Raw genomic sequence first — 25,182 nt, forward strand, 5'->3', positions numbered from 1 at the left:
GTAAATAAAAATAAATAAAAGTAGATAAATACAGAACAATATAGATTTTTTCTTTGTATAGTTTTAAAACTTTCATGATTTTATTACTATAATTTCAACAGTATTGTACAGCGTTGAATAGAGAAATATCGACCTACCAAGTTTTACGATGTCTACATTTGGTTACAGCTACAGATACTGCAGTACGATTTATTTATTTCTTTATTATAATAGTAAACGGAACAGGCCCTTGACATTTATATAATATTAATAATTAATAATAATAATACACTATTACATACATAATATTTAACAGATAATAATATAATACAATAATTAGACACAAGAAGTTGTTAAGATGCAATTGGATCCATTAGCTAATATCATCATACGTAAAATGGGTTCATTATATAAATAATTTATCGCACAGAATGGGACCAGGAAAGGAGAAAAGTTGCGCAAATTAATCATTAAATTATGTTAATGTTAGTATTAATTTATCATTCACATAACTTATGATCTAATCATATTATATTTTAGCCAAATTTTATGATTCATAAAAAAATAAAATCACAACAACTTTAACCGGCCCATATTTTGAACGGCTCACCGAGATTTTCTTGGTAAATCGTCGACCCAAATTGGTATTGTCGATTTATAATTATAGATTATAAAATACTGCAGCAGTGCTACTGGCATACACTAGAAACTATAAGATAGGTAGCTAGGTACTACAATTTTAGTTTTTCTCGGTAAAACAATCACTTGGAAACTGCAAGCTTTAGTATATCTACGTATTTTTGAAATACGCGGGTATAAATCCATTTTTATTCAAAAGTCAACAGTACACGCAACAGCAGTATTGTGCTTTTTGGTACCGTATTGCATTTTGTAAAAATCTATCTTATTATATTAAAAATATATATATATATATATATATATTAATAATTTCTAATAATATCTGTAACGAATATTGGAACAAAACGTAGGGAAATATTTGATTGGAACTGAGAACAAAAAGTAAAAATTTGTGACCTAATGAGATAAAATATTTTAAACGGCATTGATTGATTATTTTAACACTGTGACAAGCCGCAATATAGACACGTGCTGCTTAATATTTTATCACTTTATCAGTTAATCACAATAGGTCTACCTACCCAGATACATATTATATACATGTCATATAGTTATCCTGCAGAGTTAGATGTACCCACAATCGGTATAATAATATTGTTATGTGGTCTCATAACGCTACAGTATAATAATTGTGTATAACCTGCGGCCGGGTATCTGCAGAAATCATTGTCATGTCTGATTTAAATTCTCAGTGTCTAAAGATATTATATTTAACGGTGTGATGGTACTCGTGTAGATTTTAGACTTTATAACGTTTACATACATATAAATTCAGTTTAATCGTCATACAGATAGATATTATCGCTAAACTAAATATTTAGTATTTAGTTCAGTTTATTTATCTTCTGTATATTTATATAATTATGTATTCGTTTCTATATTAACTAGAGTGTTTGTAAATTCATTTTTTTTTTTTTTTTTTTTTAATACATAGTATTTTTAACTGTCGATTTCTCACGAAGATATCTGATAGACATATTATTTTGATATTTAAATTGTAGGTATATCAATAGATACATCGAGCAAATAGTTTTAACTTTTATAATTTTAACCTTAATATCATCATGGACAGTAAGTTAAGACGTACAATATATAAAAATTGTACGCTGTTTTAACAAAAACAAAATTATGCACACGGTAGAACTTATCAAGAAAAGCGACGGAGAAGATTCGTATAGACGGCGACTGACCCGACAAGTTTCTATGCACACTCTAAATGGCTTCAACGAACTCCGCCTGAACGTCAAACTCTGCGACGCGTCATTGATACTCGATAACGGTGACACGTTTCCGATACATCGATCAGTGTTGAGTGGTTCAAGCGATTACTTTAGGTCAGTACTCAGTATCTATAGTACCTACGACTCACTAAATGCGTTTTTAACACTTCTGCATTAGACATAATATATATACTAGTCCTGAATCGGTTGAATTATACAAGACAAGGACGCTGAAATAAAATGCGTTTGTAATATGACAATTTTTTAAATCATAATATTTTACATGCTCATAAAGTTATAAATTACTCAAACATTCAAATACCTTAAAACCCCACGTGAAAGCATAGATAATATTCTTACATTTAAGTGTGATAATAGACCATTTCACTATATTATAATAAATGTTAGTACCTATATGGCTATGTAATATATTTATATACAATATCGGAACTTCTAAAAACAAATTTGCTTTATTATGTCAAACGCACTTGGTAAAACGAAGTAACACACCCAAGCGTAGCGTCCTTCTAAAGTTTTTTTTTCACTTTTTACTGAGTTTAAATACACTTTACATTTATTATCATAGAAATAATTTTAATTTACGAATTTAAAACGTGTCCAATATAAAATATATAGTTAATTAAATGTGGTTAAGACTATACAAAAGTGAAAAGATTATCAGAATAAACCTATAATCTATATAGGTATCTACCATTTAATAACAAGTTACACCTATTACAACTGATATACGTAGTGTCTATTATAATATTATATGCCAACTATATTATTTAATTATTTTTTACTTAATAAAGTACTGTTGACTGGACAATTTATAATTTAAAATGTAGTTATTATAATTTTCAATAAATATTATTCGCTCAGAAAAACTGTTCATTTTTTTTCGGTTAATTATGTTTTTAATATTTTATAGACATCTCATAATATCCCTACCTCTATTATAGCCATTAATAAATGTAAATTATAATTTGTTTATATTTAGTTATTTTAAAAAAATTACTTAAATTGAAATAGTTCATTTTAAGAAGTCCAATCAAATTTGACTATCATGATTCATGGCTATAATTTTTCATATCCAAGGTTATTGGATATGAATACATATTCAGGTTATACAATTTTTTTATTACCGGAAAATTGTGATTGTGCAAGTCTTAAAAATATGATGGGTACTAATGTACTATTAAGTATACTCATACTATTAGTATTATTTTTAAGCATTTATTGTCTCCTACATTATATAATATTTGAACTACGTAGGGGATACCGGGGGCAAACGTAACATTTTACACATTTTAACAATTTTAAGAAATTGTTGTACAGATTTTTGATTTTTAACGTTACCATATGATAGAGGAACTTGTTAGCTACTCAACTATATTACAAAGGCTGCTTAAATATCAAATTTAGTAATAAATATTTTTAATTTAAAAAAAAAAAAATGTTACAATTGTCCCCGGCCCAGGGGTTAAATGTGACACATATCTTAATTCCGTTTTTCAATAATATTAATATATTTATATATTTTATTAAGTTAAAAATTAAACCTGATAACCATGACACATAGGTAGATGTAACCAAACTATATACTAGACTCAAATCATCATGATATATAATTATGATTAATACTTCACTAATTAAAAAATAATTAAGAACTAATATCAATTTAATATTAATTTTTTTTGTACCAGTCTTATGGTTTTAACTATATTGATTCAAAGGAACTTAATTATAACATATTTTTAAACATTTTAAAATATCAATTGTTAAGTAATAGGTACAATTGACCCCAGTCTGTTTGTTACTATTGGCCCCATAAAGAGTTTTTTGAATCAATGCGAAAACAAATGATGAACTTACTAGAAAAGTTAATTTATTTTTATATAATCGTAATCTCCAAAAGATTTACTTGAAGTTACTTTGAATAATAAATTAAACAGTGCACATACCACAGAGTGAAAAAAAACTAAAAAATAATAAAAAATTCACTTTTGAATATAAAAATCGGTTTTTACTGATTATTTGATTAACAAAACACAATAAAGCCAAACTGATAACAGGATAAGAAGCCAAAAATTGGGGGACAAATGATGCACGCACATTCGATACTTATTATATATCATAGAGGAAAATATTCAACATGTTATAATTGACCCATGTTACATTTGCCCCCGGTCTCCCCTATTATTATTATTTTTTTTATATATGTATAATTGACTTGCTTTCATTATTTGTTTCATACGTAATAATTAAGTACTGTAGAATATTAATTAATAAATACAATATAAAAACGATTATTATGTACATAACATTGCTTATTTAAAGGCAATAACTACCTTAACCCGTCGTTGGTCGCGTTTTTTTTTTTACTTCTTTGGTCGCGCGATGAGAGATTCTCTCACCTTCTTTAAATGTTTTATAATATGTTTTAAACTACCAAAACACATTTATTATGTAAATGAGCACTTAAAAATAAATAAATTACACATTACAATTTAAATAATCGTGCATTAACATATTATTGTTAATATAATAAAAAAAATGTTTTATTCTTGAATTTACCTATTACATGTACAGGAATCGCAGTTTTAGCATTTTTTGCTACAGTTTTTACACCAATTTTTAGTATTACAAAATTTCTTTGTAGAGTTCTAACATTATGAGGAGTATCTGATAAGGTATAGTATAACTAATAGTCAATAAACTGAAATCAAAGGCAGTGGTGACAAAAATATTACCGTGGTGAGAGATTCTCAATGACCAATGACGGGTTAAGCGTGACATATTAAACACACATTGTACTAGATATGTTTTTAGAATACTCTTCACCACTACGTTGCACGAAGGAGATTATACGAAAATAAACCTAAAGTCGATAGAGAGTACTACGATGGAATTTATTTTACAGTACATTTACATGAGACAAATTGATATTAACTACGATAACGTTATGGATATTATGCGGACAGCTGATTATTTATGCATAGACGGTTTGGTGCAACTCTGTCATGAATTTGTCGTCGAATGCCTGGCACCTGACAATTGTGTTACTATGTTGCAATTCGCCGAGTATGTGTATAACTACTAAAAGGAAACAGCTACAATTCCACAGAATCGCGTTTCCATTTTGATTAATTCCAATCAAATATTGTATAATAATAATATTAATAAATGTCATCTGGCAGCTATTATTACTTTGGAGCGTTAACAAATGCGGCGTACAAATACATCATCAAAGAATTTATGACGATTGCTGAAGAAGGCGACGAGTTGATGAAACTCCGACAGGAAGAATTCAAACTAATAATCGAAGATAATCAACTGAATGTGAAACGGGAAGAGTTTGTTTGGGACGTGGTATTGAAATGGGTGGACAGGGACCCCGAAAATCGGAAAAATGATTTGTTGTTTCTGCTACCAAAAATCCGTTTTGGTCTTATGGATTCCAAATATTTCATTGAAAATGTAATTATAATAATATGAATTACTTTCTGTTAGGGTTCGTTTGGTTCACCTGTTGCTGTAAAAAAAAATATTGGCCGTTTTAGCCGTAACCTATTTCCGCCAAAAAAGTTTGGAAATCAATAGTTTTAATTTTTCTACAATGTACTGTGTTCCATAAAGATGTTCTACGGGCTTAAAAATATCATATAACCACAAGTCTTGGTCACGTGCGATCCATCATTTGTTAATTAACTAAATAACGTGTCACTAATTTATATAGTTCTGCTAATAACTATTGAAGAACTGGATAATAATGAATTGAAAGGTTTCCGATTTAGTTACATCTGATATTTTAGCCATAGTTTGGGATGAGTTTGATTATCTTTATGACTTCATTGTATTGGTGGAGGGTGTTGTAAGGAATTTCAAAGAAAAAATGTAATTAAACTAGATAGCCTATAATTTCCATTGTTGGTACCTGCTTTAATTTTGTAAGTGTAATACTGTATTACATATATACATATCGTTTTGAAATTCGAACATTCTTTATAGAATACTAGAGTTGTATTTAGAAATAATACAACACATACCAGTACTTTGAAATGTGTAAATAATCGCTAAAACTAATAATTTATTTATACTTGTCTAAGGCCTTTATAAAAATATACAATATAATACTATAATATTAATACTTGTACTATTAACTAAAATGATTGTAAATCCCGCCGACGATACTAATACTTTATAAATGTTTTTTTTTGTGTGTTGATTCCACTAATGCTATAAATTTTTACTTATAAAAATAAAACTTATCTCCGCCTATAAGCGATGGGATATTGAAAAAGTTTATTTATTACCTCGTGGTTTTTTTTCTAGTATTTATGGTGTTATTTTGTTTAAGTGACTAAATTATTACAAATAATAAAGCCAATAGTTGAAAATTAGTAATAGTTTTCATTATTTTTTTAAAAGTAAACAAAAAGTATAATATAATATTATACTTGAAACTAATACTTTCTTCAACATGTAGATCTCCACAAAATTTGAAAACTTGAGATTAAATACATACAATATTGTAATGGTATGAAATTAATACCATATTTAAATAGAAAGTTTTAAATAAAGTCAATATAATATTATGAATTTTAGTAAACGAAGGTAGTAAAAGTTTTATTCACTTTCAGAAATTAGACAGAATGTAAAATGTTTGTAAATAATTTTTTTTTATTAACACAGAATTTTGACTTAAGTTATATCCGATGACCCCACCGATTTTATTTTTTGACTAATTTAATCTTTTATTATTTTTATTTTTAAATATTAAGTGATAACACAATTTAATTAAAATTACACACTTTTTCTTTACTAATTTAAAAATAAAATTAATTACACGATGTGAATCAAATATTATTATTTGTATTAGTTAAGTACATTTATTAATGTTTAAGCACACTATAATAAAAAAATACATTATCATTAAGCATTAATATTAAGTTTAAATATTATACTTTTTATATAACTGCATGTATTTCCTTGTGTTAAACTAGTGATATTTGTAGTATTTAATATATCAAAGCCATATTCATATTATATTAAGTTCTGTTACTTTTGGTTAAGTGCCACTAGAAAAAAAATGAAAATGTTTATTTCCGGGCAATACAACGCTTACTGATCAGCTAGTATATTTAATATATTTATTATATATTATTCGTGATAAATCATTACATAACTATAATATTACATATTATTGTGTTAAATTTTAATATTTATCTACGCAATGTATTATCAAATATAAATCTAATTAATAGCGTTTACCTTATACCTATAATGGTTTAGATGTACCCGAAAATCTTACTCCCACTAGATCTAATAATTTCCCCTACCAAAAAATTGTATAGAAATATATCTATTTGTTTTTAATTGTTAGTAAAATAACAATAATTATTATTATTATAATTTTTTTTAAAACATTTATATAGGATATTATAGATAGACGATTAATTGTATTATTATTACTGGGATTGTGGACTCGTAGTAAAATGTATATTTTTAGCTCACTATTTTTCGATAATTTTTAATTTTTAATAATTTCTAAAATTTCAAATTTATGACACGTATATTTTATAATTTATAATGCTTTTTACACAACATTTTACGAGATTTTTTCTAAAAAAGTTCACAAGCGCGTGTCCGTGTTATTATTACTAACAATTTTTAGGTATAAATAATTTTCGTACACTTATATACGATGTTAATTGCTCACACAACAAATAAAAAAATTAATTATATCTGAGATTCTGAAACTATAATAATAGCAATTATAATATATAAGGCTTTCCATTTCAAACATACGAATAATCTAAGACGGTATAGGTAATACAATAATATTAGTGTTGTTGTGACGGATTAAAACTATTTTATTAGTATTAATTGTTTGAAAAATTATAATTGAAATATAATGAAATCTAACCTTCACGGCCTTGCTTAAAAAGATTTGTAGCTTTCATCCCAAATTTAAAACTAAATTTGCGCCTAATATATTCTTTGTTCCCGAAAAATATTTATCAGAAAGTTTTAAAATCATCAAAAACGGGAGTAGTTTTATTTTCGTTTTTTGAATGTATAAATATATAAAACCGTCTTTTTGGAAGAAAATTACTGTTTTCTACCGATATGTGCAACCGATAGGTGTACAACTATTAATTATCACGTATGGGAATTAATTATTGCTGCAGGTCAAGGACCACCGTTACATACAAAACAGAGACGATTGTAGGCCTTATATAATCGAGACATTGAAGTTCATGTATGACCTACAGCTGACGTCGAACATGACCGATTCCATAGCACCAACGCTCGCACGTCCCAGATACCCGTTCGAAGTACTGTTCGCCATTGGCGGCTGGAGCGGTGGCAGCCCGACCGCGATTATTGAAACGTACGACACAAAATCTGACCGGTGGACGAGGATATTCGAAGAGGACACACACGGACCGAGAGCGTACCATGGTACGATCGTCATGGGATATTATATCTACATAATCGGAGGGTTCGACGGGCTGGAATATTTCAACTCCTGTAGGAAGTTCAACACGGTCACGAAAATTTGGGAAGAAGTAGCGCCGATGAACTGTAAGAGGTACGGTAAGGTTATTGTGTGATTAGACTATTTATCAGTAATTTCTTGTGCACCTACCAACAAGTACATTTGGTCAATTCAGCGTGCGGTTTATAATATCTTATTATACTAGCAAATTTATCACTTTAAACCAATAGAAATTAGTAAATATTAAGTACCTCAGTAATTGTGGCGATAACAGTAGGTGGTTATTTAGACGAAGCAAAGTTCACGGTACCACGTCGTTCAATTTTCGTGGCCTCGAATACAGTATCTTCGTCTAAATAATTTATAATTATTATGTATAATATAATATATTTATTATGATAGTCTTATTAATTATTTTATTATTTTAATTTTAATTGGTAAACAATGGTTTACAACCGTCAAACAGTTTGAAATGAAAAGGGTTATTGAAGGTTAAGTTTAAGTGGTGTTTCGGGGTCTCCAATTGTTATTCTACGTAGTGGGTAATATAGACGTAAAAAAAGACTTTACATGTTCATAATGCATCATTTTCTGTTTTTACTTATTTTGAAGATCTAAAAATATTTTGAAATTTTTTTTCCTTTAAATTGAAGCATATTTACACATTTATACAAAAAAATTATGTGCATCAAGAAATAAGATATTATAAATGTTAATATTATTATTGGTGTTTATTGTTTACCGACGTAGATGTTATGTCAGCGTTGTGTTGTTAAACGGCATTATTTACGCAATGGGTGGATTCGACGGTCACCATCGGCTTGGCTCTGCGGAAAAATATAATTTCGAACGAAACCAGTGGACAATGATAGCACCGATGACTTCTCAGAGGAGTGACGCCTGTGCAGCCGTGATGAATGGTAAGTGTAATGTCATAAAAATGAAAAATCTATCTCAACCATTTGTTATTGGCAGCTGTATTTAGTACAGCTAAATACTGTAGTGTTATGTGATTAGTCTTCGTTAAAAACTCGAAAATTTAATATAAGGTTAAATAAATATTAAATAAATTTTAAATTTATAGTAATAAAAAATATTAAAAATAAATAAACACATTTTTTTTATAAGTATCAAACGCTTTTAAAGTTCATATGTTGACAAAATATTAGTTATTTTATTGTAATTAAAAAATATTATTCGTGAGAACTTATACGTATATTATTATATTTTTTTACATACACGATAACAATTATAACATTATATAATATAAATTACCATAAATAGCCGATAAAAAAATTACTTCGTTATATAGACACTTTCTTTTGTTATGATCGATTAACGTTGTTATACATAGATTCCTGTTCTGTATAATAATTGTTCGCATTCAATTATTTATCATTGAATTCTAATTTAACATATCCATTACAGTGGTCTGCTCAATGACGAAGTACACTCGACAACTACTTTACAGTAGTACGTTTTCAATTTTCTTGGTTTTTTATTAACTTTTATTTCTAGGACTGTCCTCTGTATCTTACTGTTACATTATTATGGTCACTATTATAAAGCCATTCAAAATAATATAAAATATGAAAAAAAATATTAAATTATAAAAATAACCGTATTTTGTTCAGTAACATTTAAGTGGAAAAAAAATTGTAATTGTTTCGACAGCAATACAATATAATAATAAACAGGGTACCTATAATAAATTATAATTAACGTACTATAATTAACTTGTCAAATCTAAATCTGTTGTTAAAATTTGAATACATCTAATCGAAGTCAGTTTTATCCGCGGGTGATAGTATCTAAACGATAACTTTTAACTTTTTTCTTAGCTGCCGTTTAGATCTCTTAGCGTTACGATTACTTAAGTTGTACTTATTATTATACCTACCTTTAAATACGATGTATTATTGCCTATACATAGTGTTGCATGTCATTATTACTAAACATCAATAATATTTATAATAATAATAATAATAATGATAACGACAACGAAACGTCACAATTCTGTCATACGATCCCGCAGGCAAAATATACATTACCGGCGGGTTCAACGGACAAGAGTGTATGAACACGGCCGAGACTTACAATGTGGAAACCAACGAGTGGACGCTGATACCGCCCATGCAGACCAGACGCAGCGGCGTGTCGTGCATAACGTATCACAACTGTCTGTACGTGATCGGCGGCTTTAACGGGCTGGTGCGGATGAACAGCAGCGAGAAGTTCGACCCGACCACGAACCACTGGTCGCCGGTGGTGGACATGTGCAATCCGCGGAGCAATTTCGCCGTCGAGGTGCTGGACGACATGATATTCGTGGCCGGTGGTTTCAACGGGGTGACCACCATAGCTCAGGTGGAGTGTTACAACGACCGCACGGACGAATGGTGAGAACGACGAGTTGGGCGGGATGGGACGGGACGCATAAATTGATAATAGACGCGCGCCAAATCGCGTATTATTTATTCCTATATAGAAAGCAATAGCTATAGCCAATAGGCTTGAAAATCGTTTTTGGAAACTAAACCAAAATCGTTAACATTTGAGACGGTTTTTCGAGCCCTACTATAGATTAGTGTATGTATTCGCGATAAATACATCATAAATTTCTATACAGAAACTATAATAAATAGAGCAAGGACAATGCATTAAAAAGTCATCAAATATGCATTTAAAAATATGCACTTATGCATCAAAAAATTAAAAATATGCAGTTAAATATGCCTCCGCAAAAAAATTAAAACACTAAAATTCATAGCTCTACAAACAATATATATTTTTTTGAATATTTAATTTTAATAATTTTAAATTATCGCGAATATGTTATATGTTATATGTTATATGTTCTAGAACTAAATAATTATTTTAATACATACAATTAATTGTTATACAAAATTACAAAAATAAACGTAAAATAATTTGATATCACTTTATTGTAATCTAATCTTCAGATTCGCAATTAAGATAAAATTAGTCTCTATCGTTTTTAAATTATATAGAAACAGTTAAATATAATAATTTGTGTCCTTGATCATGAAAAATATTTACCAAAGTACATGATTTTCGAAAAACCTTAAAAATATGCATTACAAACTTAAAATATGCTCTTAAAATAAAACATATGTCCTTTAAACCCAAAAATGTCAATATATGCAAAAATATGCACTAAAAACGTTGAGCTTTTGCACAATTTTTTCATGGTCACAAACATTGTGTACTTACTTTGCATACGAAAAAAATGACCAGAAAAAAAATGCGAATGCGTGAAAGTTCTTGCTATTAATAATAATTTAACAACGGATTGAATTATTATTAAAATATAAGTGTAACACATCAATGAATTAACCATAACATATTGTATATGATAGGTACCTATAAATATATTGAGTGTAAAAGTACCTACATCTGTGTATATTATGTACGATATACCTAATAATAAGTAATGAAATTCGATATTATAGACACTCTAGTCTCTATAATATGATAGGAGTCTCTGTGTACGTCGATTATTCAGCCAGTCGCCGTCGTAATTGGTGAAAATTCATCTCCCATACGTACCTACATCAGCCATTATAATTGCTAATGAACATGTTTTATAATAATAACTGTAAAAACAAGGGGGTCGCTTTATAATATTTTTAAATATGTATTATGATATGAATGAAAATATATAACCCCGTAAAATACCTACTGCCGCAATATCTCGTGAGTATGGCAAACTTATTATTTTTTATAACATTACACTCTTATCATTATCAATAATAAAACAACCTTTTTACCTACTATAGTAGCTAGATACTACATATTATATCATATTATATATACATGTATAAAGACACTAGTATAGTATAGGCACTTTATAAAATGTTATCCTTTTTAAGTTGTATATATATATATTTATTATGTTTAAGTGGTAAAAATGTCATCTTTCTCGTATCCGATCTAATAAGATACTATGAGCTATTTTCATTTTTTCTTCCCCGAAAAATTATAACCTTCATTATTTATTCATGTGATACAGACAGTTCATAACTATGGTAGATATTCATGTTGATCATTATTATGGGTAACTCAAAGAAAAAAAATCTAGCAATAAATACGTATTATATATAATAACATTTATAATATTATGATACAAGACTTTATATTCTTTGTCAATGTATTTAAATCTTAACACTTTTAAATAGTAGATAAAAATCATGCCGTTTTTTTAAACATCCCAATCATATTATAATAGTTAGGTTTTCCGCGTATATATACAATAGGCAACTAGCCCCGATTTTTTTTTCACATTCCTTGTGTAGACTATATAAAAAATGGACAAGTACCTATAAGCTTTTCTCGAGCTACTCATCCATAATTATTAAATGTATGACATTTTTATTCTATAGGATTCATAAACCTCGGTGTAATAGGTACAAGAGTAATATTTAGATTGTGTAAAAACATTTGTTTTTAAATATAAATCCATCAGTCCATGTAAGATTTTACCGCTTAAATTAATCACCCCGTACGGGCTGTACTTTATCAATATTGAAATCTTTAATTATGTTTTATTTCTTGCTTTATATAATGAAGGTTTGAGGCGAAAAGTATGCAAGTGTATAGATCGGCACTGTCGGCGTGCGTCATGAAAAATTTACCAAATGTTGAATATTACATGCCTCTAGACCGAGATAGACTGGAAGAAGGCCGAAAAAACGTTGTGAGGAACAACAGACCAAACAATAACAATGACACAGATCGCGTCGACAACGAATCCGTCAATACGGTTGCCACTCAAGTAGACAATAACCAAGCCGACGATGACGACAACGTGATAATAATCGACTGATAGATAACTGGCAACAAGCATAACTGCCCGTTGATCAAAATTTTTTATGTTATCATGCAGGTTAGCGAGGTATTAAATATATTTTAAAATAATAATTTGGTTTGTTTAAAGATTAACTAAATAATGAAAATGTGAACGGTTCTTATGGTGAATATTCAATATATTTTATTTATAGATAGGTCAATTAATGTTTTTCACTGAACAATGATCATTATATATTTATATTCTTATTGTATAACCCTATAGCAGTTACCTGCTTTATATTATTATGAAAATTAACATATTTTGTTTTATAATAGTCAACCGCATTTTAAATTTAAAAAAATTCATAAGAAATATTATTGAGATGGTTTTAATAATGGCAAGTAGCAACTACAGAGGGCAAAATTAACTCTAAAGCTTCCCCAAACAAAACTGAAAAAAAAACAAAATGAAAGGAAGTCTACTATAATAATTAGTGTTAATCTTAAAATTATTGTTCAAAGATAATCAATCATGGATCTTAGTTTAAGTAAATAAAAATCAATAATAAGTCATTAAAAGCCATCAATAAGACGATGTGTGTTATGTACACTTAATAATATTATAAATAATAGATGTCTATAACTCATTTCAACCTATTTTTATAATTATATAATAAAGATAATTGATCTAGCAATGTATAGGCTTTGGAACTTATTGTATTCAAGTGATTTTATTTTTGTTAAACAAATAGCCAACCCAGCTGGTTAAATAAAAATTTAATTTTAAATATAATAGGAATCTAAATCAAACAATTTTTATACATATTTTTGCATATTTCAAGAATTTTGTTTATTAGAGCATAATATTTATGCATTCAAAGCTTTTAGCTTTGTGGCGCTTTATCAAAATAATAATACAATTGTGCCTAACAAATTAAAATTACACAAAATTTACAACTTAAAATTCTGTTATTTTATTATTACACCTGCTATTAGTTGTTACTTGCAATATTATGTGATGTGCGTTTTTTGCCACTGACAACGATCTTTATATAATTTATTGACTGACTATTTTTTTTTAAGTACCGGATGTCGTTGTTATTGAACAAAAATAAAGTAATTCGTATTACAAATAAATATAAAACAAAAATTTTATTACTTCTGACAAATAATTTTTTTTTTTATGTATGCTCATTGCTCATTTTAGATTTTATTTTGTTATTATTTATGGTGCATATCTTATAATATTATCTGCATGTTTATTTGTGTTTGTATTTTGACTATTAAATATCTTTAACCCTAGTAATAAGTTTATTACAGTAAATAATATTATATAAACATATAGAATAATCTCGGTAATAGAAAGAAAATAATTTTAAATCGTCAATTTTTCTAAATAGTTTATGACACATAGTGTTATAACGAATAACGATTAGTTTTATAGTTATACCCATAACTATTATATGCTAACAGAAAGATATGTTACTTCTATATACTTCGTTATACCATATTTATTTTTGAGTGAAATTTTCATTTTCTAGGATTTTTATTACCAGCATATTAATATTGTCGCTAGTATACACATTCTTCAAACAAATAATTATTATAGTAAAGTTCCTTAATAGAAAATTATAAAAAGTTCATCAATATATTTATGGTTTTTTCTCGTTTTCAAAATGTATTCGATTGTGTGACATGCTCTGCTGTTATTATTCCGTTAATTAAATAAAATGGTATATAATATATTAATATGTGTCTTGTTTAGTCTATAACGTTTGCACTGTATAATGGCTATCGCTTATCTTCGCAGATAGTTAACCATAACCACTAGCCACTAGAGTAAGTAAACGTAAGTGGTAATATGAGTAAAGACACTAGAGACTGTATAGACCAGCGGCGTACGTAGGGGGGATGTCAGGGAGATATGACACCCCCCCCTTAAAAAAATCCTACGTACGCCAGTGATATAGACTAAACAGAACATGAATGTCATGCGGGATATCGGTTACGGTGATGGCATAATACCTATATATACTATATATAGGTACCTAATCTATACGGATATTTATTATTCACGTATTTATTGATTTCGCGTAAATAAAAACTATTATTAAAGAAGCAAATTACCATAAATTTAACCTAACCATACAATAATTATGAAACTATGAGTAAAATACTCATGTTTTTAAAATATAATTGTATTGCTTTTTTCTTCATTAACTGCAATTAATTATTATGTTAGAGTAATTGTTAAATGTTACATATACTATGTCAGTTACGAGAATAAGGTCATGTTATTGCATATATATATATATATATATATAAGACTATGTAAATAAGGCTTACAACGTTTAATAATAATACATGTTATAGAAATGAGATTAAGTAATTTCATGTTTTAACTATGTATTCAATTTTTAAATCTAAACCACACACACACTTTTTGGTTTATTATCGAAATAAACATTAGTATTATTATGAGTTATGATATTAACTATAATTTACAATGTAATACATATTAAATGTACAAGCTAATGTTATTAATAATTATTTATATATGCTTAAACTCGATGTATTCGATAAAATATAAAAATTAATATCCATGACATGGACCTCAATACGGATTTGAATAAGTATCTATATTATTACAATATAATATTATGTTCATTTACATATGTATATATAGTATTATTATAGCCTTATATAGCCGTCAGACATGAGACATCTATCGATTTATGTTGATGTACGTAATGGTGTCTAATTATGCTGTATCCTAATTAAAACTGTTGTAAATGTGATAATAAATATACATATATACTCGTATATATATTTATATAATGGTAAAATATACTCTTTGGTATTATTACTTTCGTATAAAATTATTGTATTATGAAAAATTCAAAACATAATACTCTACGTGATTTGTAATATTATAATAAGGTAATAGTTATTAATAGTATCGATATATCACGTCAAAACCGTAAAACCACAATAGCGAATGTCAAAATAGCCAAAAGATATAATAGCAAATGTTCAAAACAGCTAAAGTATATTATTTTAAAATTATTATTATTATTATTATTTATCTAAAAGTCAACAAAAAAAGAAAAAAATATCAAGATACTACATTAAAAATTTTAGAAATTCAAAAACATACGTATAGCCTATAATTGATCACTACAAGTTTAATAAAATAATATTATATATTACTTTTTTAATTTTTAAATCCGAATGACTGATCAGGCCCGGATTAATACAAACGTAGGCCCTAGGCAAATCCGTTACTGGAGGAGGGTCCAAGGTTCCGGACCCCCCAAGATTTTTTTAAAAATAAAAATATTTTATAGTGATAAATAAAGTTAATTGACTATACATTTTCAGTATTTATATTTAAAAAAAATGTTGAACCCCTTCTCCGAAATTTTTTTGAGTTGCAGCCATGCCCCTAGGCACAGTGCTTTTAATTCCTATGCGCTTATACAACATTGCAGTGTTTAGTATTTAAATGGGTATAAAACCTTCTGTTTAGGAGAGGAAGTGTTGAATTTCGGTGTCAATCCTTAAAAAATAAAAAATAAATGAAACCTAAACTTTTATATGATAATAATTTTAATAAACCTTAAAAACAATTAATTTTTTTCAGTCTACAAATATATAGAAAATTAAATTGTTAAAACCATAAAAAAAAAACTTATTTTACACCAATTCGAATATTTCTTTATCCCTCGTATTTAAGTATTAAACAAAATAATTGTAACAAAAAAAATAGTAGCCACACATTTTATTTTTGTAGGCCCCGAAAATGTTCGTAGGCCCCTAGGCACAGTGCCTATAGTGCCTATGCGCTAATACGGCCCTGTGACTGATGCATCACTAAACGTGTATATTAATAATATATTGTAGCTGTTTTAAACATTCGTTATTATAATATCTGTTAACTATTTTGTGCTTAGCTATTTTACTGTCGCTATTTAAACGTTCATTTTTTGGATTCGCGGTTATGACTGTGACTTGTTGTATCAACGTAAACATAATATTATACGTATCTCCTCAACTTTTCTTTGTTTGTTAATATTATAAATCGTCAGCCATTACATCATAATTTACCTGACACATTAAATTACTTTTGTTATTAAACTTTTTACTTTGTCATCTCAATTGTGTTATGTCTAAAATAAATAAAAAGCCTGGCTTATAATATTAAGCCTTCAATTTAGTACATAATAAATAAGAATATGATATAGGTAATATGAATATAATATAATGGTGATAGGTGGTAGCCAGTGGGTACTAGGCAGTGATAAAAAAATTTGAAAGCAACAATAGATCAAAGAAATTTTAAACGGAGCTTAATAAAAGTTATGCTCTATAGCTCAGCGTTTTTTTTTAATTTACGTTCGTGGACCTCTCGAGTATACGTGCGTATCCCTAGGGATCCGTGAACCACAGTTTGGGAAACTCTGCTCTAGCTTATACTATTCAAAATAATTTTACAGACAGGTTAGACCTTATTTTAATATTTCCGGAGGGTTACAACAGTAATTTACCTACCTAATTTATGCAATTATTTTAATGTTGAATTATGAATTACCATGCAGTATTAAAATACAAATAGTGTAAGGTTTGAAGTTTATGAAATAGTGGTGGGTAGATAGGTACTAGATTAGTTCAATATGTACAGTGAATCATTTATAAAAAATTATGTACACTATACTACAAATTACAATATATATAAAATATATATTATATTATATTTATATAATATAAAAATTGTGAGATTCCTATTTTATACATTATTTTCAATATTTGCACAAAAATGGTATAATGACGTAATTACAAATAGTTCAAGGGCTGTTTGTATAATTATATTACACACTCCTGATGTAGAATGACAAAAATAAAAATATATTTTTTGTAATTCATGTAACTCAGTGACTATAAATTTTCATTCCATGACTTTCATTCCACATATTATTATATTTCAAATAATTTAATAGAGATTTTTCACTATAATGTTAAACTTCCATTATAATAACATACCTAAATGTCTATATTTTCTACTGAATGATAATAAAACTTATGACTTAACACAGTTGTTAACTGTAAAGGTAAAATACTATGAAAATATATGTCAATGAATAAAGATAAAATCATCAACATTTCAACAATTATAATGGTATTGGTTGATCCTAAAATCCGCCATAAAATCATACAAACATTAGAAACACTAAATTTAAATTCATTATATATATGCATATCATGTGAAAACATCACATCTGCTACAGTATAAAAGTAAATATAGATTCGTAAGTTGTTCTAGTTGTAGAATTAAAAAATTGTGTTCGATACTATTTAATAGATTTTACTTGACAAAGTATTTCAAAATATAAATATAAATTAATATTAATAATATTATGTACAAAGACAAAAATTGTTAGACCTTGGGTAATAATCTAAGTTTTTGCGCAGCAAGCTAGAAAAATCAAAACTTTTTTTATTAGTATTTTCATGGATATAAAATACTGATATTTATTATAAATTCATTACCCGATATAGAAATCTAAAAACTTTTTTAATCTGTCTTTTTTAAACAACATAACTTCAAAATAATTTATGCTTATAAAATTAAATTGACTATAATACAGAATCATCAATATATTTTCACTCATTTATTTTATTATTTAACAGAATTGAATTATTTTATTTTCTTCTGGAACTAAATCTTAATAAAAGTCTACCTGACCTGCTAAACAAGTTTCGTTGATACGGTTGAGTATATAATAACTTAATTACTGACATAATATACATATAATTATAATAATTATATACTTATTATATCAAAGTAAATTATATTCAGAAAATAATTATTGCATTGGCGAAATAATACATAGAAATTGATAAAGTAAATACATAGATATTTGTGTTATAAACATAGTAACATAATATATAATTATAATACTCTAAAACTAGAAGTAAGAACTACTACATACCCATAATATCTATAGTTCTATACTATATGTTTGGCGATCTATCATAATTGTGTACCTCATTTAATATCATAGGTTCAAATAAGGTATGGCACATTGGTCTAATTTTAACGATACGCAAAAATATTTCGCATTATTTTATGCATTTAATGGAAATCAGAAGTGGAAAAAATGTTTTAATATTTTTAAACAAAAATGTTTTGAACTAATTTCCAAACATATTTTTTTCTTTAAAAAATATGTAAAATTCCATACTGTTAATAGTCATGTTAACTGATACCGTTAAACAAAAATAATATTGAAAATATAAAAGTATATTTGTTTACATAATATAGTAAAACTTATCCATATATATTCATATTACATTATTTTTATTGGTACTTAATAGGTATAGTTTTTGAGGCATAAAAAAATGTCGCGAAATTGTTTTTAAATAATATTAGGAGTATAGAAAATAGAATAATACCTACATCATGTCATATAAGTATATAACTTATTATATAACCAGTCAAAATATTTAGTAACTACTAACTATTCTCAGTCAATCACACCGACATCTTTAAATATTTAAATTCATTCTCGCCTCTAGCCGATAATCAAAAATTTAATATTAAAACTAAAATGTATTATAATATTTATAAGTATATGCCTACGAGGGTCTTTTTTCTATAAAAAAAAATATATTTATAAACATTAGAGTATTATACATATAGATAAAATATACAACTTCTATCGAGGATATGCATTAAAACTATAATTAACTAAGAAGACTACTTATTAACTTATGTTATTTTTGTATTTGGTTTTGTTTTAACTTAGAATAAACTTAATTATTTTATATTACCTATGAAAAATAGTTTCGAATTTTCATTATCAGAAAAGTGTGTTTTTTTCTTTTAGTGTGATTAAACGTTAAACGCGTACATTTTAAATAGGTGATTATTACTGTGATGAATAAAAAAATATAGGTAGGTATATATAAAGAATTTGTGTTACTTTGAAATCGAATTGATTTAATGTAGGTATATAAAGAAAAATTTTCTTTGGAAATTAAATTAATTGAATTTAATATTTGTTTTTAAATAAAAATTATTGCATTTTTAAATTATTTCAGACTGAAAGAGTTAATAAGTATTTCAAATTTGTATAACTTAAAAAATTTGCTAATTTAACTGAAATTAAAAATATCATTAACTCGTTCAGTGCGTCCAGACTTGTTTCTATTAAATATTTGTATGAATCATTTATTTTCTTCAGTAATTATCTAATTTGATCAGTATCTATCTTTTCTTCTTATTATTATTATTCTATAGTCTATGTGCGGTCGATTATTATTATTATTGTTATATTATTATTTTTCTACTGGCGTAATTTTTCGAATATTTTCCGCTTTTCCCAGGATTTTAAGAATTTTTCCAACCCGTTCTTTTCGTATTCGCGTAATGTGCGATTTTTGAAAGCCGTATACGTGTACGGTTTTTTTGCGGTTAACGTTTGTAGCCACTGCGGTCGCAGTAACGAGTACAACCGTCGACGACGGTCCTCCGGATGTTTTTCTTCGTTCTTTTTATTTTCTTATAGCATTGCGATTTGCAGATACCGATCAATGTACAAGATATCTATTCTATTTTTTTGCTTGATTGATTCGAATCCCATTTATCGATAAACAATACTATTTTTTTGATTCGATAAATTGCATTTTATTGTATTTATATTGTTTTATTGTTTTCGGTAGTTTTAACGGATTGTTTATCGATAAACCTCAATATAGTTATAAATATTATAATATTTGATAAATGATTATGATGTAGATAATATAATGTTGTGACTTTGTGAGTATGTTACTATTAATTATTAAAGTATTATTATTATTATTGATTATTCTTATATCTTATGACTCGTTATCATTAAGAGGATTGGAAGCGGTGATTTTCTGTCTTTGTCTAACACATGAGAAACATAGCTATACGCCTGACAAAAATTAAGGTACTTCCAGTTGTTCGATTTAAAATATGTAAAGATGTTTTAATTGGTATACAAGTTTATTTTGCATCTGTCGAAGTACTTTTTCGATTGTTTTATTATTTAAAATAAATATTTTGATGAAAATAAATATTTTAAATTTTATAAATTTGTCAATTAAATGTATAAAAAATATGCTTCGACCTATGCAAAGTAAAATTGTATACCAATTCAAATATCTTTACATATTTTAAATCGAACAACTAGAAGTACCTTAATTTTTATCAGGCGCGTATAGCTATTTTTCCTATGTTCCACGTGTGTAAGACAAAGACAGAAAATCACCGCTTCCAATCCCCTTAACTATTATTTTAACTAGACTGATTAATTATATTACTAATTTAGGCACATATATAATATGCGTGTGTTAAGTAAAAAAATTAAAATAATATGATAAGTCGTAATTTAATAGTCGTTAATAAGTTGCACAAATAACATAGGTAAATCAATAGGATACACTGCTGCAGGTATTAAGTGGACGTCAGCGAATTATTTGTTTTATTTCTCTTTCTTATTATATATGAACACTGAGCCGTACAGTAAATTTTCATTTAAATACGTATTTAAATATAATTTTAATAATTTACAGAATATACAGTTCCATATTTATAACTTGCATAAAAATAAATTTTATTATTGTACATATTATATCTACAATACTACAATATTATTGTGATTTTGTGCATAATATATAATAATTAAATATACCTTAATTAAATATATAGTTAGGTACCTACATAAATTATATTAAATATTTTTTTTATTATTTTTGATATATTTATCTGTGTTTATGTTACAAATTATGTCGAGGCATCAATAATAAAGAAAAGGTTGAATTTAAAAGTATAATATCATGGGATTCTTTGAAATAGGTCTATGGAAAGCAGCAGGATCCTGTCACACTAGAAGTTTACTGAATAATATATTCGAGATCAAGAAATTTGTCCTAGCATGATATATGCTACTATAATTTAAATAACCAATCAAATCAATTTATATATTTTCTCTAAAAGTACCCAAAATCACAACTTAATTAAATTGACACTAATGAATGAATAGTTTTAATAAAAAACTTGTAATGTAAAATAAACCATAAAACAATTTAGTATCATTCAAGAATTTATAAATTATTATAACAATTAAATAAATTAAATACAATTAATAAATGGTATTTATAAATACACAGACAAATATCGAAAACTCGTTGTATATCAGATGCAGCAATAAATATGTATATTAAAAAAACTAATTTGTAGGTACATAAAATATCATAACAATAGTTATATAGTTTATCAGCGCAACTAAATGGAAAAAATAATGATAAATATTTTATAAAAGTACCATTATTATAGTAAATATAATGACGTAGTCCCTATTGATTATAATCAATTCATTAAATTCTCAAATTATTTTTAACTGCAGATAAAGTTTGAGGATTTCTCAGAAACAATACTTCTATAATGTAAATGATTTTAAACTCGAATTTATTCGAATCAAATTGATTTTTATAGTTGATTATAGTTATAAGTATTACAGCGTTTCAGTAATTGTGTTATAAACGTCTAATTCCAGATAGTACAGTGTTGTACTTAGGACAACATTTTAGGGAGGTTTTAAATTTAGAAACTCATTAACCTAATCTAACTTTAACTGAACAAAAAAATGTTATTTATTTTTTCCGTGCGATTCTTCAATTTTAGATTATATGATTGCTAACCGTATTCTTTAGATTGGGTATTATACCTACCTAAGCTTACCACACCTATAGCAAAAAAGCCATGTAAATAAATATTTTTTCAAAAACAAATAATTTACAATATTATTTATTAGTATGGCTATAGGTACTCTAAAAATGTTTAAAATATATGCATTCATTTATTCCCTTAGAAATATTTTATTTTTCATTAAAAAAACAAAAATTACGAATTTATTTATTATTAAATAAGGCATTTCTAATTTAAGTTTCACACCAAAAAAAACTGCACCCAGTCAGAATATTTACCAACCATAGCAACTAGTAAGACGAAAACGTATATCATAATATGAACAGTCAAAATGACATCAACTGACCGTATTCAGCGTAATTAATTGGTAAAATTCACAGTAGATAATTTAATAATTTATACTTAGTCATTTTAATTTATTATTTTCCAATTTCTAGAAAATTCATATTAAATATTGTATAGTCGTAAAGGTATAGGTATGTATAAAAATTATTTTCTATATCACTATTTCTATTGTTTTTAATTTTTTTTTTTTTTTGAGTAAAATATGTGAAATATATACTTTAAATACAAATATAACAAAATATGCACTTATAGGGAAATATAGCTAATTATACAAATTATGTAAAATAAAATGATTGCTCTAAATCTCTTGTATATACTCCATGAAACATATATATGTATTATTAAGCTATGTTTTGAATGAATAATAAAAAATACGTAAACTCCAATAAATAATAAGTCCCTAGCCTAGCTCTACTTATCTATAGCTTGGACGCTACCCTCGTCGAATCATGAACAGAAAAGTCAACGGTCTATAGAGTATAGATTAAATTGGTGCTTACTAACTATATAGTATGTATACAGATGTTACTGGGCGTGTTTTAGGTACATTATTAACGCTTACTTGATTTTTTTTCTTAAGACAATAGAACATGATTATATATTATTATAAATATTTATTACGTTTAACTACATTCAATATTTTAATGACCATGTTTTGCAAATTATTCTTGATAAAGTTAATAATTTTATTATATTAATTAATAAAAAAAGTAATTTGTGACTAAAGGCGGTAGCAATTATCATAACTTTTCAAATAGACTTGAAAATGTGGTAATTTTTAACCCCTGTTAACACGAAAAAACTACATTATATTCTGCTTTAATTATTACACTTGAGGGAAAGTTTGGAAGTACACTCATTTCTGAAAGTATGGATTAAGCTAGACGGATTAAAAAGCAGCAAATAAAGTGATTTTATGAGAAAAATAATAAACATTTGGATATATAAATACAGTGGTACATAATTTAAAGAAGATAGTATAAGTCTATAATATTGATTTTATACGATATTGTTTGGTACCTAATTATTATGTTATTTATTAATTATTATGTAATAATTTGAAGCTATAAAAAATAATGTCGTATGTATCGGGAAACCGTGATTTCAAGTGCCTGGATAACGTTACCTCGATACATAATATTAAAAAACTAAAATTTTGACTTTATGCAATACGTTATATTTACTTTTAACCAATTGAGAAATGTTATATTTGTAAAATATCTGAATAGCAATTATTGCTGTAATACTGTCGGAAAATTTAGTTTTCAAAGTTAAATTTTGAAGTCCATTTTCATTTTTTTTCTGATATATCTAATTGGGTACCTATAAAGTTTTGCAATATTCTTGTATCAAACGTGCACAATTCTGGAACACGAGTCTATAGCGTATGCCGATGATGGCTAGTACAGATGCATGCCATTTCAAAATCACATATTTATTATATTACACCCCTCTACTAAGCCGTCAGCCAAGTACCTACTTGGTTACAAGCTTACAACTTAACATTTTGTAAGTTAGGTATCTACTATGACTTGTACAAACAAAACGCATCTCGCGGAACAACATTTTAGGCAATTTATAATCTCGTCTTAGCCACCCGAGATCTATGTGTTAATTGTAAATGATTATTAGTGTAAGTGAAATGCAATGCGGGTACCGGCTGGTCACCGACGGTTGCCACTCTCGTACACGCATGCCAATAACTCGATAACAATAAAAATTCACTATACGAATTTTACAACAATTTACTTATTGATTTGACAAAATTAAAGTTATATAGTTAACGTTGTCTGATTTTAATTCTGAAAAAAGTATTTAAATTCAGCAGAAAAATTTCTGTAGATCGTACGTAACTTTCCGGTTTTAATATTAATTTTAAATTAAACATAATATGATTTGAAAAAATTCATATTTTCAAGTTTTTATTACCACTTCATTAGAATATAAGATTT

At 26.7% G+C, this 25,182-nt stretch overlaps 1 protein-coding gene across 1 annotated transcript; it reads left to right on the plus strand.

The window, feature by feature from the left end:
- The first annotated feature begins 1,746 nt into the window (after positions 1–1,746).
- On the plus strand, positions 1,747–13,189 carry LOC113559926 (kelch-like protein 10). Its single transcript, XM_026965710.1, has 7 exons — positions 1,747–1,952; positions 4,671–4,922; positions 5,039–5,318; positions 8,033–8,436; positions 9,094–9,263; positions 10,379–10,742; positions 12,934–13,189. Exons 1-7 carry the CDS (start codon positions 1,747–1,749, stop codon positions 13,187–13,189), a joined length of 1,932 nt encoding a protein of 643 aa, XP_026821511.1.
- The last annotated feature ends 11,993 nt before the right edge of the window (positions 13,190–25,182 follow it).

The sequence above is a fragment of the Rhopalosiphum maidis genome, chromosome 3, assembly GCF_003676215.2.
Source record: "Rhopalosiphum maidis isolate BTI-1 chromosome 3, ASM367621v3, whole genome shotgun sequence".
Lineage (NCBI taxonomy): Eukaryota > Metazoa > Arthropoda > Insecta > Hemiptera > Aphididae > Rhopalosiphum > Rhopalosiphum maidis.

Bases quoted from the DNA above. Each gene is read 5' to 3' on its own strand.
- LOC113559926 (XM_026965710.1), top strand. From the start codon at position 1,747: ATGCACACGGTAGAACTTATCAAGAAAAGCGACGGAGAAGATTCGTAT. The intron at 8,437-9,093 runs GTACGGTAAGGT...TTACCGACGTAG, and splicing joins GCGCCGATGAACTGTAAGAG to ATGTTATGTCAGCGTTGTGT. The intron at 9,264-10,378 runs GTAAGTGTAATG...ACGATCCCGCAG, and splicing joins CTGTGCAGCCGTGATGAATG to GCAAAATATACATTACCGGC.